Below are 15461 nucleotides of genomic sequence, written 5' to 3'. Positions count from 1 at the left end.
TGACCCCATGAGGATCACAGCAACCTATTTTAGGCACAACAATAATATCCCCAAATCTTATTATCTTCATCACTGAAAAAATTTATCTGATCTTTTAGCTTGAACTTCCGTTAGTGTGGAGTAAATATATTTTAGGTGTGACCGGCATTACCTTAAATTTAAATATATATTAAGGTCTCGTTTGGGAATAGATTTTTTTAGTAATTTTTTAATTTTTTGACTAAAATATGATATAAAAAAAATTAGTATGTTTGAAATATTTTTTGATTTTTTACGAAATGATGTGCAAAAGTAAAAAAAAAAAAGAATCTTTGATTTTTTGGTATAAGTTATTAATTTTTTTAATAAATTTTTAACTTTTAAGGTAAAAAGGACCATTGCTAAACAAGATGTAAGTATTTAAATATTTTTTTTCTCACTTTTCAAAATATTCTTATTCGCTGAACAAATAACAATATTAAATTAAATTTGAAACCCATTAGGACATTGAGTATACACCCAAGTGATGAAATCTATTACAATAATATTATATTGACAAAAAATTAATAAACATATATAATTATTTTTAATATAATAAGGGTAGCATTATATTTTTAATATAAAAAAAATGTGTAAATTATTTTCTATCATATTAATAACTAGAAACTAGTAATAACAAGTAAGAAAAGGACAAAAGCAAGAAAAATGTTTTACATCCTAAATTTTCTACTAAATAAATAATTAAATGATGAAGGTAAGGTTTACAAAATTATAAATCTCACACCCATATAAAATATTTGACCATTTATTTAATAAAAAATTTGATATTCCTTAACATTACCCAAAAACAATTCAGCAAAGTCAAAGTAAAAGTAAAAAATTTTCACCCAGCAAACATCTATATAAGGGTCATGACCTTGCACTAGTTCTCATCAACACACCCAACTTTCTCCATTCCCCAACAAACACCACTTCTCATTTCTCATGGCTTCCTCATTCTATTCCACTTTCCTCTTCTCTCTTCTGTTCATCTCCTCGGCGTTAGCTAAGACCTCTTTCCGTCACGAAGCGCTAATTCTTCGAGTGCAAAAAGACCCCTCTACCCTCCAATATGTCACCCATCTCAACAAGAGGACTCCTTTAGTCCCTGTGAGCTTAATACTAAACCTTGGTGGTCAATTCTTATGGGTAGACTGTGACCAAAGTTATTCCTCCTCCTCCTACTACCCCGCTCGATGTCGTTCTGCCCAATGCTCACTTTCTGGCTCTACTGCATGCACCACAGAGTGCTACTCATCCCCTAAACCAGGATGCTACAACAACACATGCAGTCTCTTACCCGATAACACCGCCACCCGCACATCCTCAGGCGGTGAGCTTGGCTCTGATATCGTCACCGTTGAATCTACTGACGGGAACAACCCCGGGAAGGTTGTCTCTGTGCCTCACTTTCTTTTTGTTTGTGGGTCCACATTTCTCTTGGAAGGCCTTGCTATTGGTGTTAAGGGCATGGCTGGCCTTGGAAGGACTAAAATTTCACTCCCTTCTCAATTCTCTGCTGCCTTCAGCTTCCACAAAAAGTTCGCTATTTGTTTGAGCTCTTCAATAATGGTGAAAAATCTAGAAATCCCCTAGATGTTGATTTGTGATTATGTATCAATTTTAAGCAGAATATAACAATCCCAATCAAACAATCAAGACAAAGAGACACAACGATTTTACGTGGAAAAAACCACAATTGGACACCTCCAACTGTGATAAAAAAACCACGGGCAACAGCCACAAAACAATCCACTAAGAAGATTTAAAGGAATTACACAGGTATACTCTCAATTACCTAGCGAATCCACGCCTAATTGAACCAACCTCTATGTGTCTCTTCCAACCTGTCTTCACCTCGGAATTGTCTTTACGATGAGCCACCCCGGAATCCACCAAAGCTTCAGGCTCGAATTCTTCAGAATCCACCGAAGAACAACTCTCTCTTTTGTAGAACAAAACACAACCTTTGATGTACTCTTTTTAAACCATGAGTTGAATACTCAATAAAAACATCAAAGAAACTAGCAAAATATCTCCAGATATAAACCTTAAGATCCAAAAAGAAGATCTGGAGAAGTTGTGGAGTCGTATAGTTTTTGGGGGAAAACCAACTACTTATAGAACACCAAAAAGTAATCCTAGATTTGGAAGAAAACCCAATCTTTATTGAAATTCGGAAAACTGTGTTCGCGCGGTCCGCTCGAGCGTGGGACTTCCCGCTCGAGCGGAGACTTCATATTTCGTGATTTCATATAGGCTCCACGCTCGAGCGTCGGTTTTGAAGCTCGAGCGTCGAATCACACCATCCAGTACTTTTTCAGGCATAACAGAGATACTGTGAGCTCGCAAACCCCGCTCGAGCGTCACTTTCCCCGCTCGAGCGGGAAGGCCAAAACTGGAAAAACTGGAAAAGTATAACATGATCGGACAGACAACTTTGAATGCATTTTTGCATTTTGCTTCAGGCCGCGAGCTGACCGGGCAGCTCGACCCTCGTAATAATCAGCGAAATGGCAATCTTGAAAATATTTGCATCACAAATTTCTCTGAAAGGCTCAATTCGGGTTGGATTCGCATCTAAACACTCGTAACCTCACTGAAATAAAAATGCGAATAAAATTACAACTCAAAGGAGTTTTGTCAAACGGGATTGCCAAAAATAAAACCTAACAATCTCCCCCTTTGGCAATGCCGTGACAAAACACACCTAACAAATAAAATCCTAAACACCCCAACCCATTACAGCCAACAAAAGCCAACTTCTTTCTCAAGGTCATGATCTGCAAAACAGTTATTAGTGCCACAATCTCCAAAACAACTATTAGTCCCACAAGAGTATAAAAAAAAATAGACATATGACACGATTTTCTTGAAACATGAGATGGAAAACATGAATAGATGAAAAACTAAGACTCATGAAAAACAACTCTCAAACACTGAAAACAGTGAACAAGAAGAAAACGATAAAAATAATATGGTGGAGCAAGCAAGGAATTTCAGATTTGTACCTTAAAACACACAAGATTATCCAAGAAGCACAATTACTAGTAAACACAATGTGTACAGTCTGTCGAAGATTCCTCATGAAAGAAAGTGATGCATTATGTGAAAAGCATAGATCCCATGATAAAAAGTGTGTGTGTGACTCTTGGAGTTCGACAAACACTAGATTCAATCCTAGTAGTGATATGAAAGCTGGACATCTGACAAGAGAATCTTAAGCATGACAAAGGAAAGTCAAACCACTAGGAATCAAGGGGTATTTGGTGAGTAAAGGCGGAGGCTCCCCCTCAATCAATGAATCTTTTTTTTTCTTTCTTTTGCACATTTTTTATTACTTTTGCATATTTTGTCTTCTTCTCTTTTTTTTTTTTTTTCCTTTTTTTTTCTTTTTCTTTTGCACAATCATTGGTGGCTGACACGCTCAAGAGTATGGAAACCGAACCAGAGAAGCATGGATATAATAAGGATGGCCTGGTTGGTGACTCTGAGGTAGCCTTTTCCTCATGGCTAGACTGCAAAGAATTAAGGGGAAAGCCATGGAGATGCAAAAGGATGGTAGGTGGTTAAGAGACTCAACATCACCCAAGATATGCTAGTATAGGTCAATTCCTCTAGAAACGCAAAAGATCAATGACAGAAGTCCATAAAAAAAATAATCACTAAGGCGGAAGACTCCAAAATTTGCTAATCCAAGAGTGTGTACAGAATGAGACATACTAATAAAAAAACACACACTCCAAAATGAGTAATGACCACAGAAAGCACACATATATTAACATGTAATGGATATTCTCATCAAATCCAATATGCACCAAGGACCACTCAAAAATTTCAAGCTTGCAAAAGCATACTAAGAAAATCTTTTTGGGATTTTTTTTCTTTTTTTTTTTCAAAAATAAAGCAAGACAAAAAAAAAAATGAACAAGCACACATTTTTTTTTTTTTATTAAAAACAACACACAAAAACCCAAAAGCTAAAACAAATAAACAAATTAACACAAGTCAAGTTTTCTCACCCAAACTGCTTTAGTACGAACAAAGTTGTGAGAATTGCAGTTCTTGGGTGGTGTCTTGACGTTGTGGTTCCTTTCCCCTGCAATAGGAACCCGTCTCGACATGGTTTCCAACTTCCTATTCCTAGGTCTAGGCAAATACACTCTCCCATGCAACTTATAACAATAAGGGCAAATATGACCATGCACACCACAATGATGACAAATAAAAACAGGGTGTACCTTCTTTTCTTTTACCTTACCAACTCTAGGAAGTTTGAGAAGTCTATCCTTTTGTTGAATTTTTTGTTCTCCCTTTCCTTGAGTTCTTGTATCATGAGATGTTGAAGCACTCTGTTTTTGCTCTTTCTTACCACCAAAGCCAATGCCACTCTTGTCACAACTCATTTGTTGAGACCCAATGATATCCTCCTAAGTCTTTGATCCTTTGTTCCAAAGACCAATGGTAGCCATAGCACACTTGAGCTCTTCCTCTTTCTTGATCATTAGTTCTTCCAAAGCAACTTGTGACATCTCGAGAGATTCAATCTTTTCTTCATACATGGCATGGGTTTGCAGCAGCTCATTCCTCTCTGTCTCACAAGTTAGCAGTTTTGCACAAAGAACTTGTCGATCATCAGCTACCTTGATGGCATTAATCCTGGCCTCGGAAATCTCCTCCTTAAGTTTGACATTCTCACTTTCACATGCTTTGAGTTTCTTTGTGAGTTTGTCATTCAATTTGAATAAGTTAAGAGATTCCTTATACAACTTTTCATAAGCTTGCTCAAGCTCTTCATGATCACTCTCCGAGGATTCATCATCAGTGATATTCTCAACTGACATCTTCGGAGAATCTGTATGTCCTTCAGCTTCGGAAGCCGCCATGAAAGCAAGAAATTGTTTATGTCCCTTTTCACCTTGATCTTCATTGTTACTTTCATCTTTATCAGATTCTGATTCATCATCCCAAGTGATAGCGAGGGCTTTCTTCTTCCTCAATCGAGTGGGGCATTCTTGAGCAAAGTGGCCAAATCCTTGGCATTCATGGCATTGGAGTCTTTCAGAGTTTCCTTGTATCTTTCCTTTCTCCTTCTTGGCTATAGAATTAATTTTGAGTTTATCTTTGCCTTTAGATTTATGAGAATGAGTAGATTCCAAAAGATTAGGATTCTTTTTCAAAATTTTTTTTTAAATTGTTTAACAAAAGCAGCCGTAATCTTGGAATCTATATCTATAGCGACCCCGGTCTTTTCCCATTTGACTATTGTGTCCGGACATAGGTTCCGTAGATTCTGTTATTGTATGATGGTTGTGGTTGTCCCTTATTTTCTCATTTGGAATTATAAGATGTGTTGGGCAGGTTTGTTTCAGGTTGGTTGGGTTTAGGAATCAAGTGTTGCTGTCCAGAATTTTAGATCTTCGCTCGAGCGAGGAGTTTGTCGCTCGAGCGAGCTGTTGTTTTTGGTTCTTCGCCCGAGCCAGGGTTTGGTAGCTCGAGCGAGAGTTTGCGTCTGGTTTGGACCTGTAGCTTTGCATTCTTGGCTCGAGCGAGATTTTTCTTCGCTCGAGCGAGTTAGTTAGTTCTTTGCTCGAGCAATAGTTCCTTTGCTCGAGCGTGTGTCTTGTTGCAGACCTGAGGGTTTGAGTTCTTCGCTTGATCGAGCTTTCTTTCGCTCGAGCGAGCTTTTGAGTTGTTGGCTCGAGCAAGGCCTCCTTGGCTCGAGCGTTGTTTCTCTGTGTCTGGTAGCTCGAGCGACCAAGTCTTCGCTCGAGCGAGCCTGTCCAGTATATATTCGCAGCAGCGGGATTTGATCAGTCTTTTTCTTATTCTTTTTGGTTCTAAACCCTAGGTTCGACTTCTCTCTCTCCCTATTCACCTTCTCTCTTAGATTTGATCCACTTAGGGTGTGTTTCTACCCTAGATCCTTCATTAAAAAGATAGAGTGGGTCGAGGGCTTCCATTTAATCTGAATTGTTGGTAGTTTGGAGCACTTTGGAGTTTGGGCATTCATCTCCATCTTCTCTTTTGGGGTTATTTCTTCGAGGTAGGGATTTCCTACTCCATTTTATAGGTTTTGTCCTAAGTTTTGGTATTTTGATATGTTGGGATACTTTGGTAAATTTTTGGGAAAAACCCTAGTTGTACTATTAAATTAATTTGTATAATTAATTCATGGAATCGGGAAAAGATGGTTAAATTCATGGAATTGGGGAATTCATTGATTAAATGGCGTAGTTGGATAATTTGAATCATTTGTTTATTGAATTGTTGACATAGTTATTTTCAGTTTAGGAATAACTATTTTGGGCTATCGGTGGAGGATAGTCGTGATTGTTGTAGACATTGCATGTGGATTAGGAATAACTGAAACTAATCACATTGATTAAGTCATTAATTTTGACAATTGCATTGATACAGAAAATACGTGTATTGATTGAGCATTGCATTTGCATACATTGTTTTGTGTGGGAGGAGATAGGGGATGTACTCCACGGTTTAGGGGAAGATAGGGGATGGACCTCTAAACCGGATTTTGTTTGGGAGGAGATAGGGGATGGACTCCATTAGCATCACTTTTATGTGTGCTTATTTATATAGAAGTGTTTTATTGATACAGCACTAAAATGTGTATCAATCTGGAAGTATGAAGTGTTTTGATTTGAGCTTGAGTCTCATTTGTTTATTGATATTGGAAGGATGTGAATATGATATATGTAATTCACTGTTGTAAGTTTGGCCAGGTTCTGAGCCATGTTGATAAAATTGGAAAGTAAAACGTATTTTAGACCATAGTGTCAGGAGACTGTAAAATGAAGTAATTGATTATCTTGGTTAACCATCTGTTGAATGCTATTGCTTTATTCATTGCTTATATGTGGTTTAGTATATTTCTACTGGGCTGTGGCTCACCCTTTATGGGAATATCATTTTCAGGTTCAGGTGATAAGCTACCTCCAAGGACTTAGCTTGGGAGGGTTTGGCTTCTGGATTTTGAAGAAGACTATCTTTTGTTAATTGTCTTTATTTATTAATACATGTAAACATTCAAGCTTAGGGCTTTTCTTGTATTGAGTTAGAACTCATATTTTGTATCCAAGTGTTGGCTTGGAAAGATGTAAGCCTGTAGGGCATTTTATTCGATGTTACATGTGATGCTTTTATTTAATAATACTTTGATGAACAATTTAATAAAATGTCTTCATTAAATAATGTATGTCAATGATATATATATAATGGGTTTATTTTGAGGGCGTTACAACTTGGTATCAGAGCGTACCGGGTTTGAATACTTTGGGTACGTGGGAAGTGATTAGTATCACATTGGGTTCGTCTCGTTTGATAGAGACTTAGTGTAAAGTTATATGTTTATGTGATAACATGTTTATGTGATTATATGGGTATGGAATGTAGTTTCTAGGATGTTGATTGGACCCTTGAGTTTCTAGTAGTCTTGTTGGAAAGGCACTTGATCACTGCTGCTTCCAACCGGAACTATAGTAACGCATTGGGACTATCATTATCCGGGAATGAAATTCGTAGGTGCTTATGTGATTATGTGCTTACGTGGAATGAATTATTGTTGTCCATTGCATTAGGACGCGAGTGTTTAGCTTCGGCACATTTATTAATGTGCTAATGTCTTTGTTTCCTTTGTTAGGATGTCAGGACGAGGACGAGGACGCGGTAGGCGTGGTAGGCCGGGTAGGCAGGAGGTGCCTGTGCCGGAGGAGATTCCGGTAGTCCATGAGGGAGTTGGCCAGGCCGACGTGGCCGAGCCAGCAGGCCAGCAGGCTATGGGCGCTCTAGCCCGAGAGATAGCAGGGGCATTCAGGGAGTTAGTAGGCATTCTCAGAGCTGAGAATCAAGCTTGGGAGGTTGCTACAGATGCAGGACCTTCCTTTCTGAAGAGGGAGTTCTTCCGGTCTAATCCGGATGAATTTGTGGGTGATCCTAAAGAGCTGCTTAAGGCAGATGAATGGCTCGAACAGACAACGAAGACGTTTGAGATGCTTGTCAATGATACTCTGATGAACAATTTAATAAAATGTCTTCATTAAATAATGTATGTCAATGATATATATATAATGGGTTTATTTTGAGGGCGTTACAATATCACAATCCTCATCAGAATCCTCTCTAACTTTATGAGCACTACTAAAAGCAATATCTTTTTGTTTCGTTTTGAAATTCTTGTGTGCCTCATAAGTTTGGAGATTTCCAACCAATTGATCCAATTTGAGGTTGTCAACATCTTGAGCCTCCTCAATAGCCGTAACTTTTGGTTGGAACCGATCGGGCAAGGATCTCAAAATTTTTCCCACAACTTTGGATTCTGGAATTTTTTCACCTAAATTGAAGCTGGAATTTACAATGTCACTCAACTTCGCATAAAATTCATCAAAGGTCTCACTATCTTTCATTGAAAGGTTTTCGAAACTAGATGTGAGCCTTTGAAGTTTTGAGCGTTTAACAGAAGGAGTGCCCTCATGAATAGTTTGTAAGATATCCCAAGCCTCTTTTGCGACTTCACAATTGCAAATACGACTAAATTCTTCAGGTGTGACAGCGCAAAAGAGAGAATTGATAGCTTTACTATTCCGACTACTATTTTGGTAATCAGTTGTGTCCCACTTATCAATTGGTTTGGGGATTGTAACTCCATCAACGGTAATTGTTGGTTCAGTCCACCCATTCATGACGGATTGCCAAACTTTTTCATCAATAGATTTTAAAAAAGATCTCATCTGAGCTTTCCAAAAAGAATAATTGGATCCGTCAAGTAGGGGTGGTCGAACCATAGAATTTCCCTCATGAATTGAATCCATTATCACAAATCAAACAAGATTTCGTTCTAAAAGATATAAGTTTTAAAAAAAATAGAACGACCCGCTCTGATACCAATTGAAAAATCTAGAAATCCCCTAGATGTTGATTTGTGATTATGTATCAATTTTAAGCAGAATATAACAATCCCAATCAAACAATCAAGACAAAGAGACACAACGATTTTACGTGGAAAAAACCACAATTGGACACCTCCAACTGTGATAAAAAAACTACGGGCAACAGCCACAAAACAATCCACTAAGAAGATTTAAAGGAATTACACAGGTATACTCTCAATTACCTAGCGAATCCACGCCTAATTGAACCAACCTCTATGGGTCTCTTCCAACCCGTCTTCACCTCGGAATTGTCTTTACGATGAGCCACCCCGGAATCCACCAAAGCTTCAGGCTCGAATTCTTCAGAATCCACCGAAGAACAACTCTCTCTTTTGTAGAACAAAACACAACCTTTGATGTACTCTCTTTAAACCATGAGTTGAATACTTAATAAAAACATCAAAGAAACTAGCAAAATATCTCCAGATATAAACCTTAAGATCCAAAAAGAAGATCTGGAGAAGTTGTGGAGTCGTATAGTTTTTGGGGGAAAACCAACTACTTATAGAACACCAAAAAGTAATCCTAGATTTGGAAGAAAACCCAATCTTTATTGAAATTCGGAAAACTGTGTTCGTGTGGTCCGCTCGAGCGTGGGACTTCCCGCTCGAGCGGAGACTTCATATTTCGTGATTTCATATAGGCTCCACGCTCGAGCGCCGGTTTTGACACTTGAGCGTCGAATCACACCATCCAGTACTTTTTCAGGCATAACAGAGATACTGTGAGCTCGCAAACCCCGCTCGAGCATCACTTTCCCCGCTCGAGCGGGAAGGCCAAAACTGGAAAAACTGGAAAAGTATAACATGATCGGACAGGCAACTTTGAATGCTTTTTTGCATTTTGCTTCGGGCCGCGAGCTGACCGGGCAGCTCGACCCCCGTAATAATCAGCGAAGTGGCAATCTTGAAAATATTTGCATCACAAATTTTTCTGAAAGGCTCAATTCGGGTTGGATTCGCATCTAAACACTCATAGCCTCACTGAAATAAAAATGCGAATAAAATTACAACTCAAAGGAGTTTTGTCAAACGGGATTGCCAAAAATAAAACCTAACAAATGGTGTCACGATCTTCAGTGATGGACCGTATGTGTTCCTTCCTGGTATTGATGCCTCAGACTCTCTCAGTTATACCCCTCTCATCCTCAACCCTGTGAGCACTGCCTCAGCTTATTCTGTTGGTGATGCTTCTTCGGATTACTTCATCGGAGTACAATCCATCAAGATAAACGAAAAAACAGTACCCATAAACACAAGTTTACTAACCATAGATAGTGAAGGCAATGGTGGAACCAAGATCAGCACTGTCAATGCCTACACAATCTTGGAGACTTCAATCTACAAAGCTGTCACTAAGTTCTTCATCAAAGAGCTCTCTGGTGTTTCAAGAGTGGCATCGGTGGCACCTTTCAAGACGTGTTTCAACTCCAACAATATCTCAAGCACATGGGTTGGGCCGGCCGTGCCTTCCATTGATCTTTTGTTGCAGAGTGAGAGTGTTTTCTGGAGGATCTTTGGTACAAACTCAATGGTGCAGGTGAGTGATGATGTTTTGTGTCTAGGGTTTGTGGATGGTGGTGCAAAACCTAGGACTTCTATTGTGATTGGAGGGTACCAAGTTGAAGACAACCTTCTGCAGTTTGATCTTGCAGCATCAAAGCTAGGGTTCAGCTCATCACTGTTGTTTAGGCAAACAAATTGTGCCAACTTCAACTTCACATCCAATGCTTAGAGAGACAGAGAGTGCGTGTGTGTGAGTTTGAATTTCAATAATGTTAGCATGCAATATCACATTTTTAAAATGTCAAAGCATATAGAATTAGAACACGAAAATAACATAAAAGATATATTTTGTAGTTGAAATTTATTTTAAGTGTTGTCTACATCACACTAAAGATGAATTTCAGTCACATAATATATTTTCTATATATTTCGTGTTTTAATTTTATTTTTGAATATTGTTGCTTTTTAAATAAATGGCCATGTGATTGCTTGTTGTGGCCTCACATATGTATTCGTTTTTTAATGCAACTTTTGTCATAAAATTTGCTGCATTTTAGTGTTTTTTATCGATATAATAAACACATGTATGGCTTTTGTGATGAATTTTCTTTTGTTTCAGTAATAATCAAAAGCAAAACTATGTACTGCATTGATGCTTCTTGTCCCTATCTTTAGAATAATATGAGGATATATTAATCTAATCTAAAATGATTTCTCTAATTTATATTCCATATGGGTCTAATTTTTGTACTTGAGCAACACTACTCTCAATATAAAGTAAGGAAAAGGCTTAGAGCCTAATTCCCTCCAAAGTCTCAAATTCAGAATCTCCTAGTCCCAAATAATTTCTTAGGACCAATTCATACAAGGCATTGCCTTGATTTTTATTGGGCATCCACTAGTGGATGGATGGTGGGATTGATCTCTAGATTAGTCGGTCCAATAGGTTGAAAACCTAATTATCTTTAAAAATATATATATATATATATATATATATATATTTGTAAATATATAGTTTTTGTAAAACTCTTTTCTTTTTTTTTTCTTTTTTTTTTTGTAGTTTATTTTTTTGAGTTGAAAAAATAAATAAGCTGAAAACTAAATAAATCTGACCAATTAGCATATGCCAAACTGCAACAGCTCACAATATTTTCAAAACTTAATCTAAAAGAATTGCGAAAAAAAGTTTTTTTTTCCAAACGGGGCCAAATAAATCAAGAGCTAGTGACTTTGTTGGAATGGGAATTGTTTTCCTATTAATCATTAATGGGGCACTTACCAGTAAGTCTCATACACAAAATTCAAAATCCATCTAATCCAAAACAAAACATTTGCACCAATTAGTCCTATATATTTTTAATTGTTACCAAAACATCTCTTTTTTTATATATATAAATTTAAAAACGCTGTTACATCCCATCACCGCTGGACTTTCTGTCAGACGGTCACTAGATACTCGATTTAACATTAATTGTCACATTATCAGAATATTTTTATCTATATGTCTTAAGAATAAACTGTTTATTTATTTTATATAATTACTTATGTCTAATAAAACTAACTTTTTACATAATATTTTTTTTAACCTGTCATATAAGATAAACTATTCAAATTATTGAAATGAGGATCCTCCAATGCACCAATTCCACTAATGAAATTGAGATGTTCAACTACAGCAAATCCCAACTCTCAGAATGTTCAACACCACCGGGAAGTTCGTCAGGAGTATTGCCAGGAGTTCACCGGAATATCGCTGAAGTGTTCTGAATATCAATGGAAGTCGCCAAAATGTCCAGAATATTCGCTAGACGTCAAGAAAACCTTCAGATATTTACTGGAATGTCCAAAATATTACCCTGAAAAAAAGAGAAAAGAAGAAGAAGAAGAAGAAGAAGAAGAAGAAGAAGAAGAAATAGAGAAATTGTGTGAAAGAATATAACAAAATATGCTAAATATTGATAACTTGAAAGGAAAAAAAAAAAAATAACAACAACAATGGGAATAGTATATAATATTTTTTAATTTGTGTAGGGTTTAAGTAAATAATCTCCAATATTGATCAAATTAAAAAGCAAGTTTTGAAACTGTAAAATATTACAATTTCAAAGTATGATTCTATTAAGCATTTATCCTTATTAATCAAACTGAAAAAATGCTATGAAACTGTAAAATTTTAAAGTTTTAAAGAATGGCATGAATCTTTAAAATTTTGCAGTTTTAAAGCATGATTCATTTTAGTACCAAAAAAACTGAAACTGTAAAATTTTACAGTTTTCACCGCTTGTAACTAAAACTCGAAAACAATTTGTTCAGAATTTGAAAATTTTCTCCATTAAAACAGGAAAATAGAAGTGTGTAGCAAAAAAAATGTAGAAAAATTTAGAGATCGAAAGAAAGAAACAGATATATAGAGAATATTATATTCCGGTAATTATTTTTGGTTTAGATCTAAGTAGATCTACATAAAATTTGAGTAGATCTACTCATCTTCTTCACCGAAAACTTGTCTCATTCGCCGTCGATAAGGGTGAAGTAAGGAATCGGTGGTCGGTGGTTGCCGATGAACTCTAATCAATGGTGATCGTTGGTCGCTGGTGACTATATGTTAGAAAGAGAAAGAGAAGAAGTAAGGCGTGATTGCCAATTGCCGAAAAGAAAGAGAAAGAGACAGAAGAATGAATACACAAAGAAGAATAAAGAAGAAAAATGTGCAGTGGACTTTTGAGAGTAATCAAAAAATTATGAAATTAAATAGAGTTCTCCTCTTTTAAATAGGACTTTCAGATAATTTTTCCATCATTTAATCAATATGTATATTAAAGCCCAAGCCCAAACGGTGAGTCTAACAAGACTAGCAATTTATCGGGCCTCAGACATAGCCCACTTACAGATGCTGCTAAACGAAAGCCTAGGACGGAGCGAAGGATACAAAGTTGGGCCGGGCCAGGTTTGAAAAAATTGCACTACAATTTTCACAAGAGACATAACATTAGTATACACTATGTTACTTCCTATTACCGCTTTGAAAATAGACTCTCCTAGATGCAATGTTGAAAGTTATAAACGACCTAAGTGAAATTCTCTTTAAAATCAATAGGTTTTTTTGTGAGGTTGTAGAATTTGATTCGATAAGTGATATATTGGCTCTTCGGTGCCAACTTAGTTGGAATCGAGTTTGTTTGGTTATGATACTTTTTGTATCTTCTTCCTTTATTGATGATTGTAATTGTATTGTTGTCTGATTATTATCAATAAAGTGGTTCTTTTGTTGTTTCAACCAAAAAATAAAAAAAATGGTTATCAATTCGAGTCATAGAAGGATTCTTGTGAATGAGGAATTGTTGATGATTCTAAAGGCATATTGTGATTGTCATAAAAGACATAAGTGAAATGGAGCAAATTTTATCCAGTCCACACAAAAAGTGGACTGAATTGTGTAGTTTGGATCCATAGGGCCAACCACGGATTCTAAATTAATTATCTGAATCGTTTATTTTTTAAACTATAATATGTAGATCATTTGCATAAAAAAATTAAGTCAATTCAATACTCATGTTATTTTATCACAAAAATGGATGGTTTAGTTTTCCAATAATATTTGTTGTTAATTTTTTTTTTTTTTTTTTGCAATGAATGACATAAACTAACACGGTTAACGTTATCAAATTGATATAATTTTTGTCATAGATAATTTAAACACTGTAACTTAAAAAATAAGCAATTCGGATCATCAAAGTCAGACCCTTGGTGGGTCTCACAAGTTTGAATAGTACCATCCAATTCACAATGGACCAGAGAGAACTTCATCCCTAAAACTGTGTTTGGTTGGAGGATTTAATAAAAGAAATAACAAGAGAAAAGAAAACACAATCCCAATTTTTGTTTGGTTATAACAGAAAACACAGGGAAAAAGAAAGTGAGAGGAAAATACAATCTCACTTTTTGTCTTTTGGTCCACTTAGGCTTTTTTCTTTTTCTATGTCCTAACTCAACCAAACATAACTTGGAATTCAAATCCTATCAGTTCTTTCTCATTTTTTTTTTTTCCATTTCCCGAATCAAATCTTCTAATCAAACCCTCTAATACGGACATATAATACCAAGTACAAAAACAAAAAAACTGTTAGTAGAAAATGGTTAACCTCTTATATGGAACACTGAAGAAGCATGAATGAGTAAACTCCTGTTTTTTAAAAACTTTGTTAAAGCAAACACAAGATTTGTGTTGAAGCAACACTTCACCTTAATTACTCACTCACATTTCCATCCTTCATTGAGGAGCCAAAACAGTGTGACTACATAACTAACAAATCACCAACCCATAACCTCCACTCTTTCCTCTATATACTATACACACATATATGTATATGAACAATGTTATAAATTCAAGAAAATTAACATGTGATTCAGATTTAATTTGAGTGTAAGACCCACTACAAACAATTAAATCTGAACCACACATTATCGTTCATGATATATTTAGGGGTTGTTTGGGATGTTCTAAATAAGTATACTTTTTGACTTTTTAGATTAAAAAGTTGAGGAAAAAAATATGATTGTTTAGGATAACTTTTTGACTTTTTACGAAAAAATGTGTATTAAAAAATTGTATAAATTAGTGTATAGGAGAAGTTTTTTGGCGAGTAGGCAATACGGTGGGCACTACGATGGCAGCATTGTGCAGAGTAGTGTATAGGAGATACTTGCCTCCTTTTCGGACATTGAATTAGACAGTGTTGTTCGGCCCGTAGGGGCTCACCATGGGTCCCTTTTTGCTAATCGGAACCGTTCAATGTGTAGAACTTGTCAAGTACTATATGCTCATAAAAAATCACATTGATCGGATATCGATAGCTATCTGATCGGATTAGTTTTTTTTGTCAATCGCTAACTACGACACCATTCATTTTTTTATACAAAATTGATTTGATCATGTAGTTAGCGATATCCTATCAACGTGATTTTTTATAAGCATATAGTATTCGACGAG

The 15461-nt window shown here is 36.2% G+C and overlaps 1 protein-coding gene across 1 annotated transcript; it reads left to right on the top strand.

Annotated features, from left to right (window-relative positions):
• The first annotated feature begins 963 nt into the window (after positions 1–963).
• Positions 964–11032, top strand: LOC114292400 (putative aspartic proteinase GIP2). The gene is made up of 2 exons (XM_082877502.1): positions 964–1582; positions 10024–11032. Exons 1-2 carry the CDS (start codon positions 964–966, stop codon positions 10698–10700), a joined length of 1296 nt encoding a protein of 431 aa, XP_082733628.1. The 3' UTR covers positions 10701–11032.
• The last annotated feature ends 4429 nt before the right edge of the window (positions 11033–15461 follow it).

The sequence above is a fragment of the Camellia sinensis genome, chromosome 7 (assembly GCF_055761805.1).
Source record: "Camellia sinensis isolate YWXY chromosome 7, ASM5576180v1, whole genome shotgun sequence".
Classification (NCBI taxonomy): Eukaryota; Viridiplantae; Streptophyta; class Magnoliopsida; order Ericales; family Theaceae; genus Camellia; species Camellia sinensis.
Note: the sequence above shows the minus strand (reverse complement) of the source record. Positions and strands in the feature narration are given on the sequence as shown.

Excerpts from the sequence above, each read along its gene's own strand:
- LOC114292400 (XM_082877502.1), top strand. The coding sequence starts at position 964 with ATGGCTTCCTCATTCTATTCCACTTTCCTCTTCTCTCTTCTGTTCATC. Across the intron at positions 1,583-10,023 it reads CGCTATTTGTTTGAGCTCTT|CAAATGGTGTCACGATCTTC; the intron begins CAATAATGGTGA and ends AATAAAACCTAA.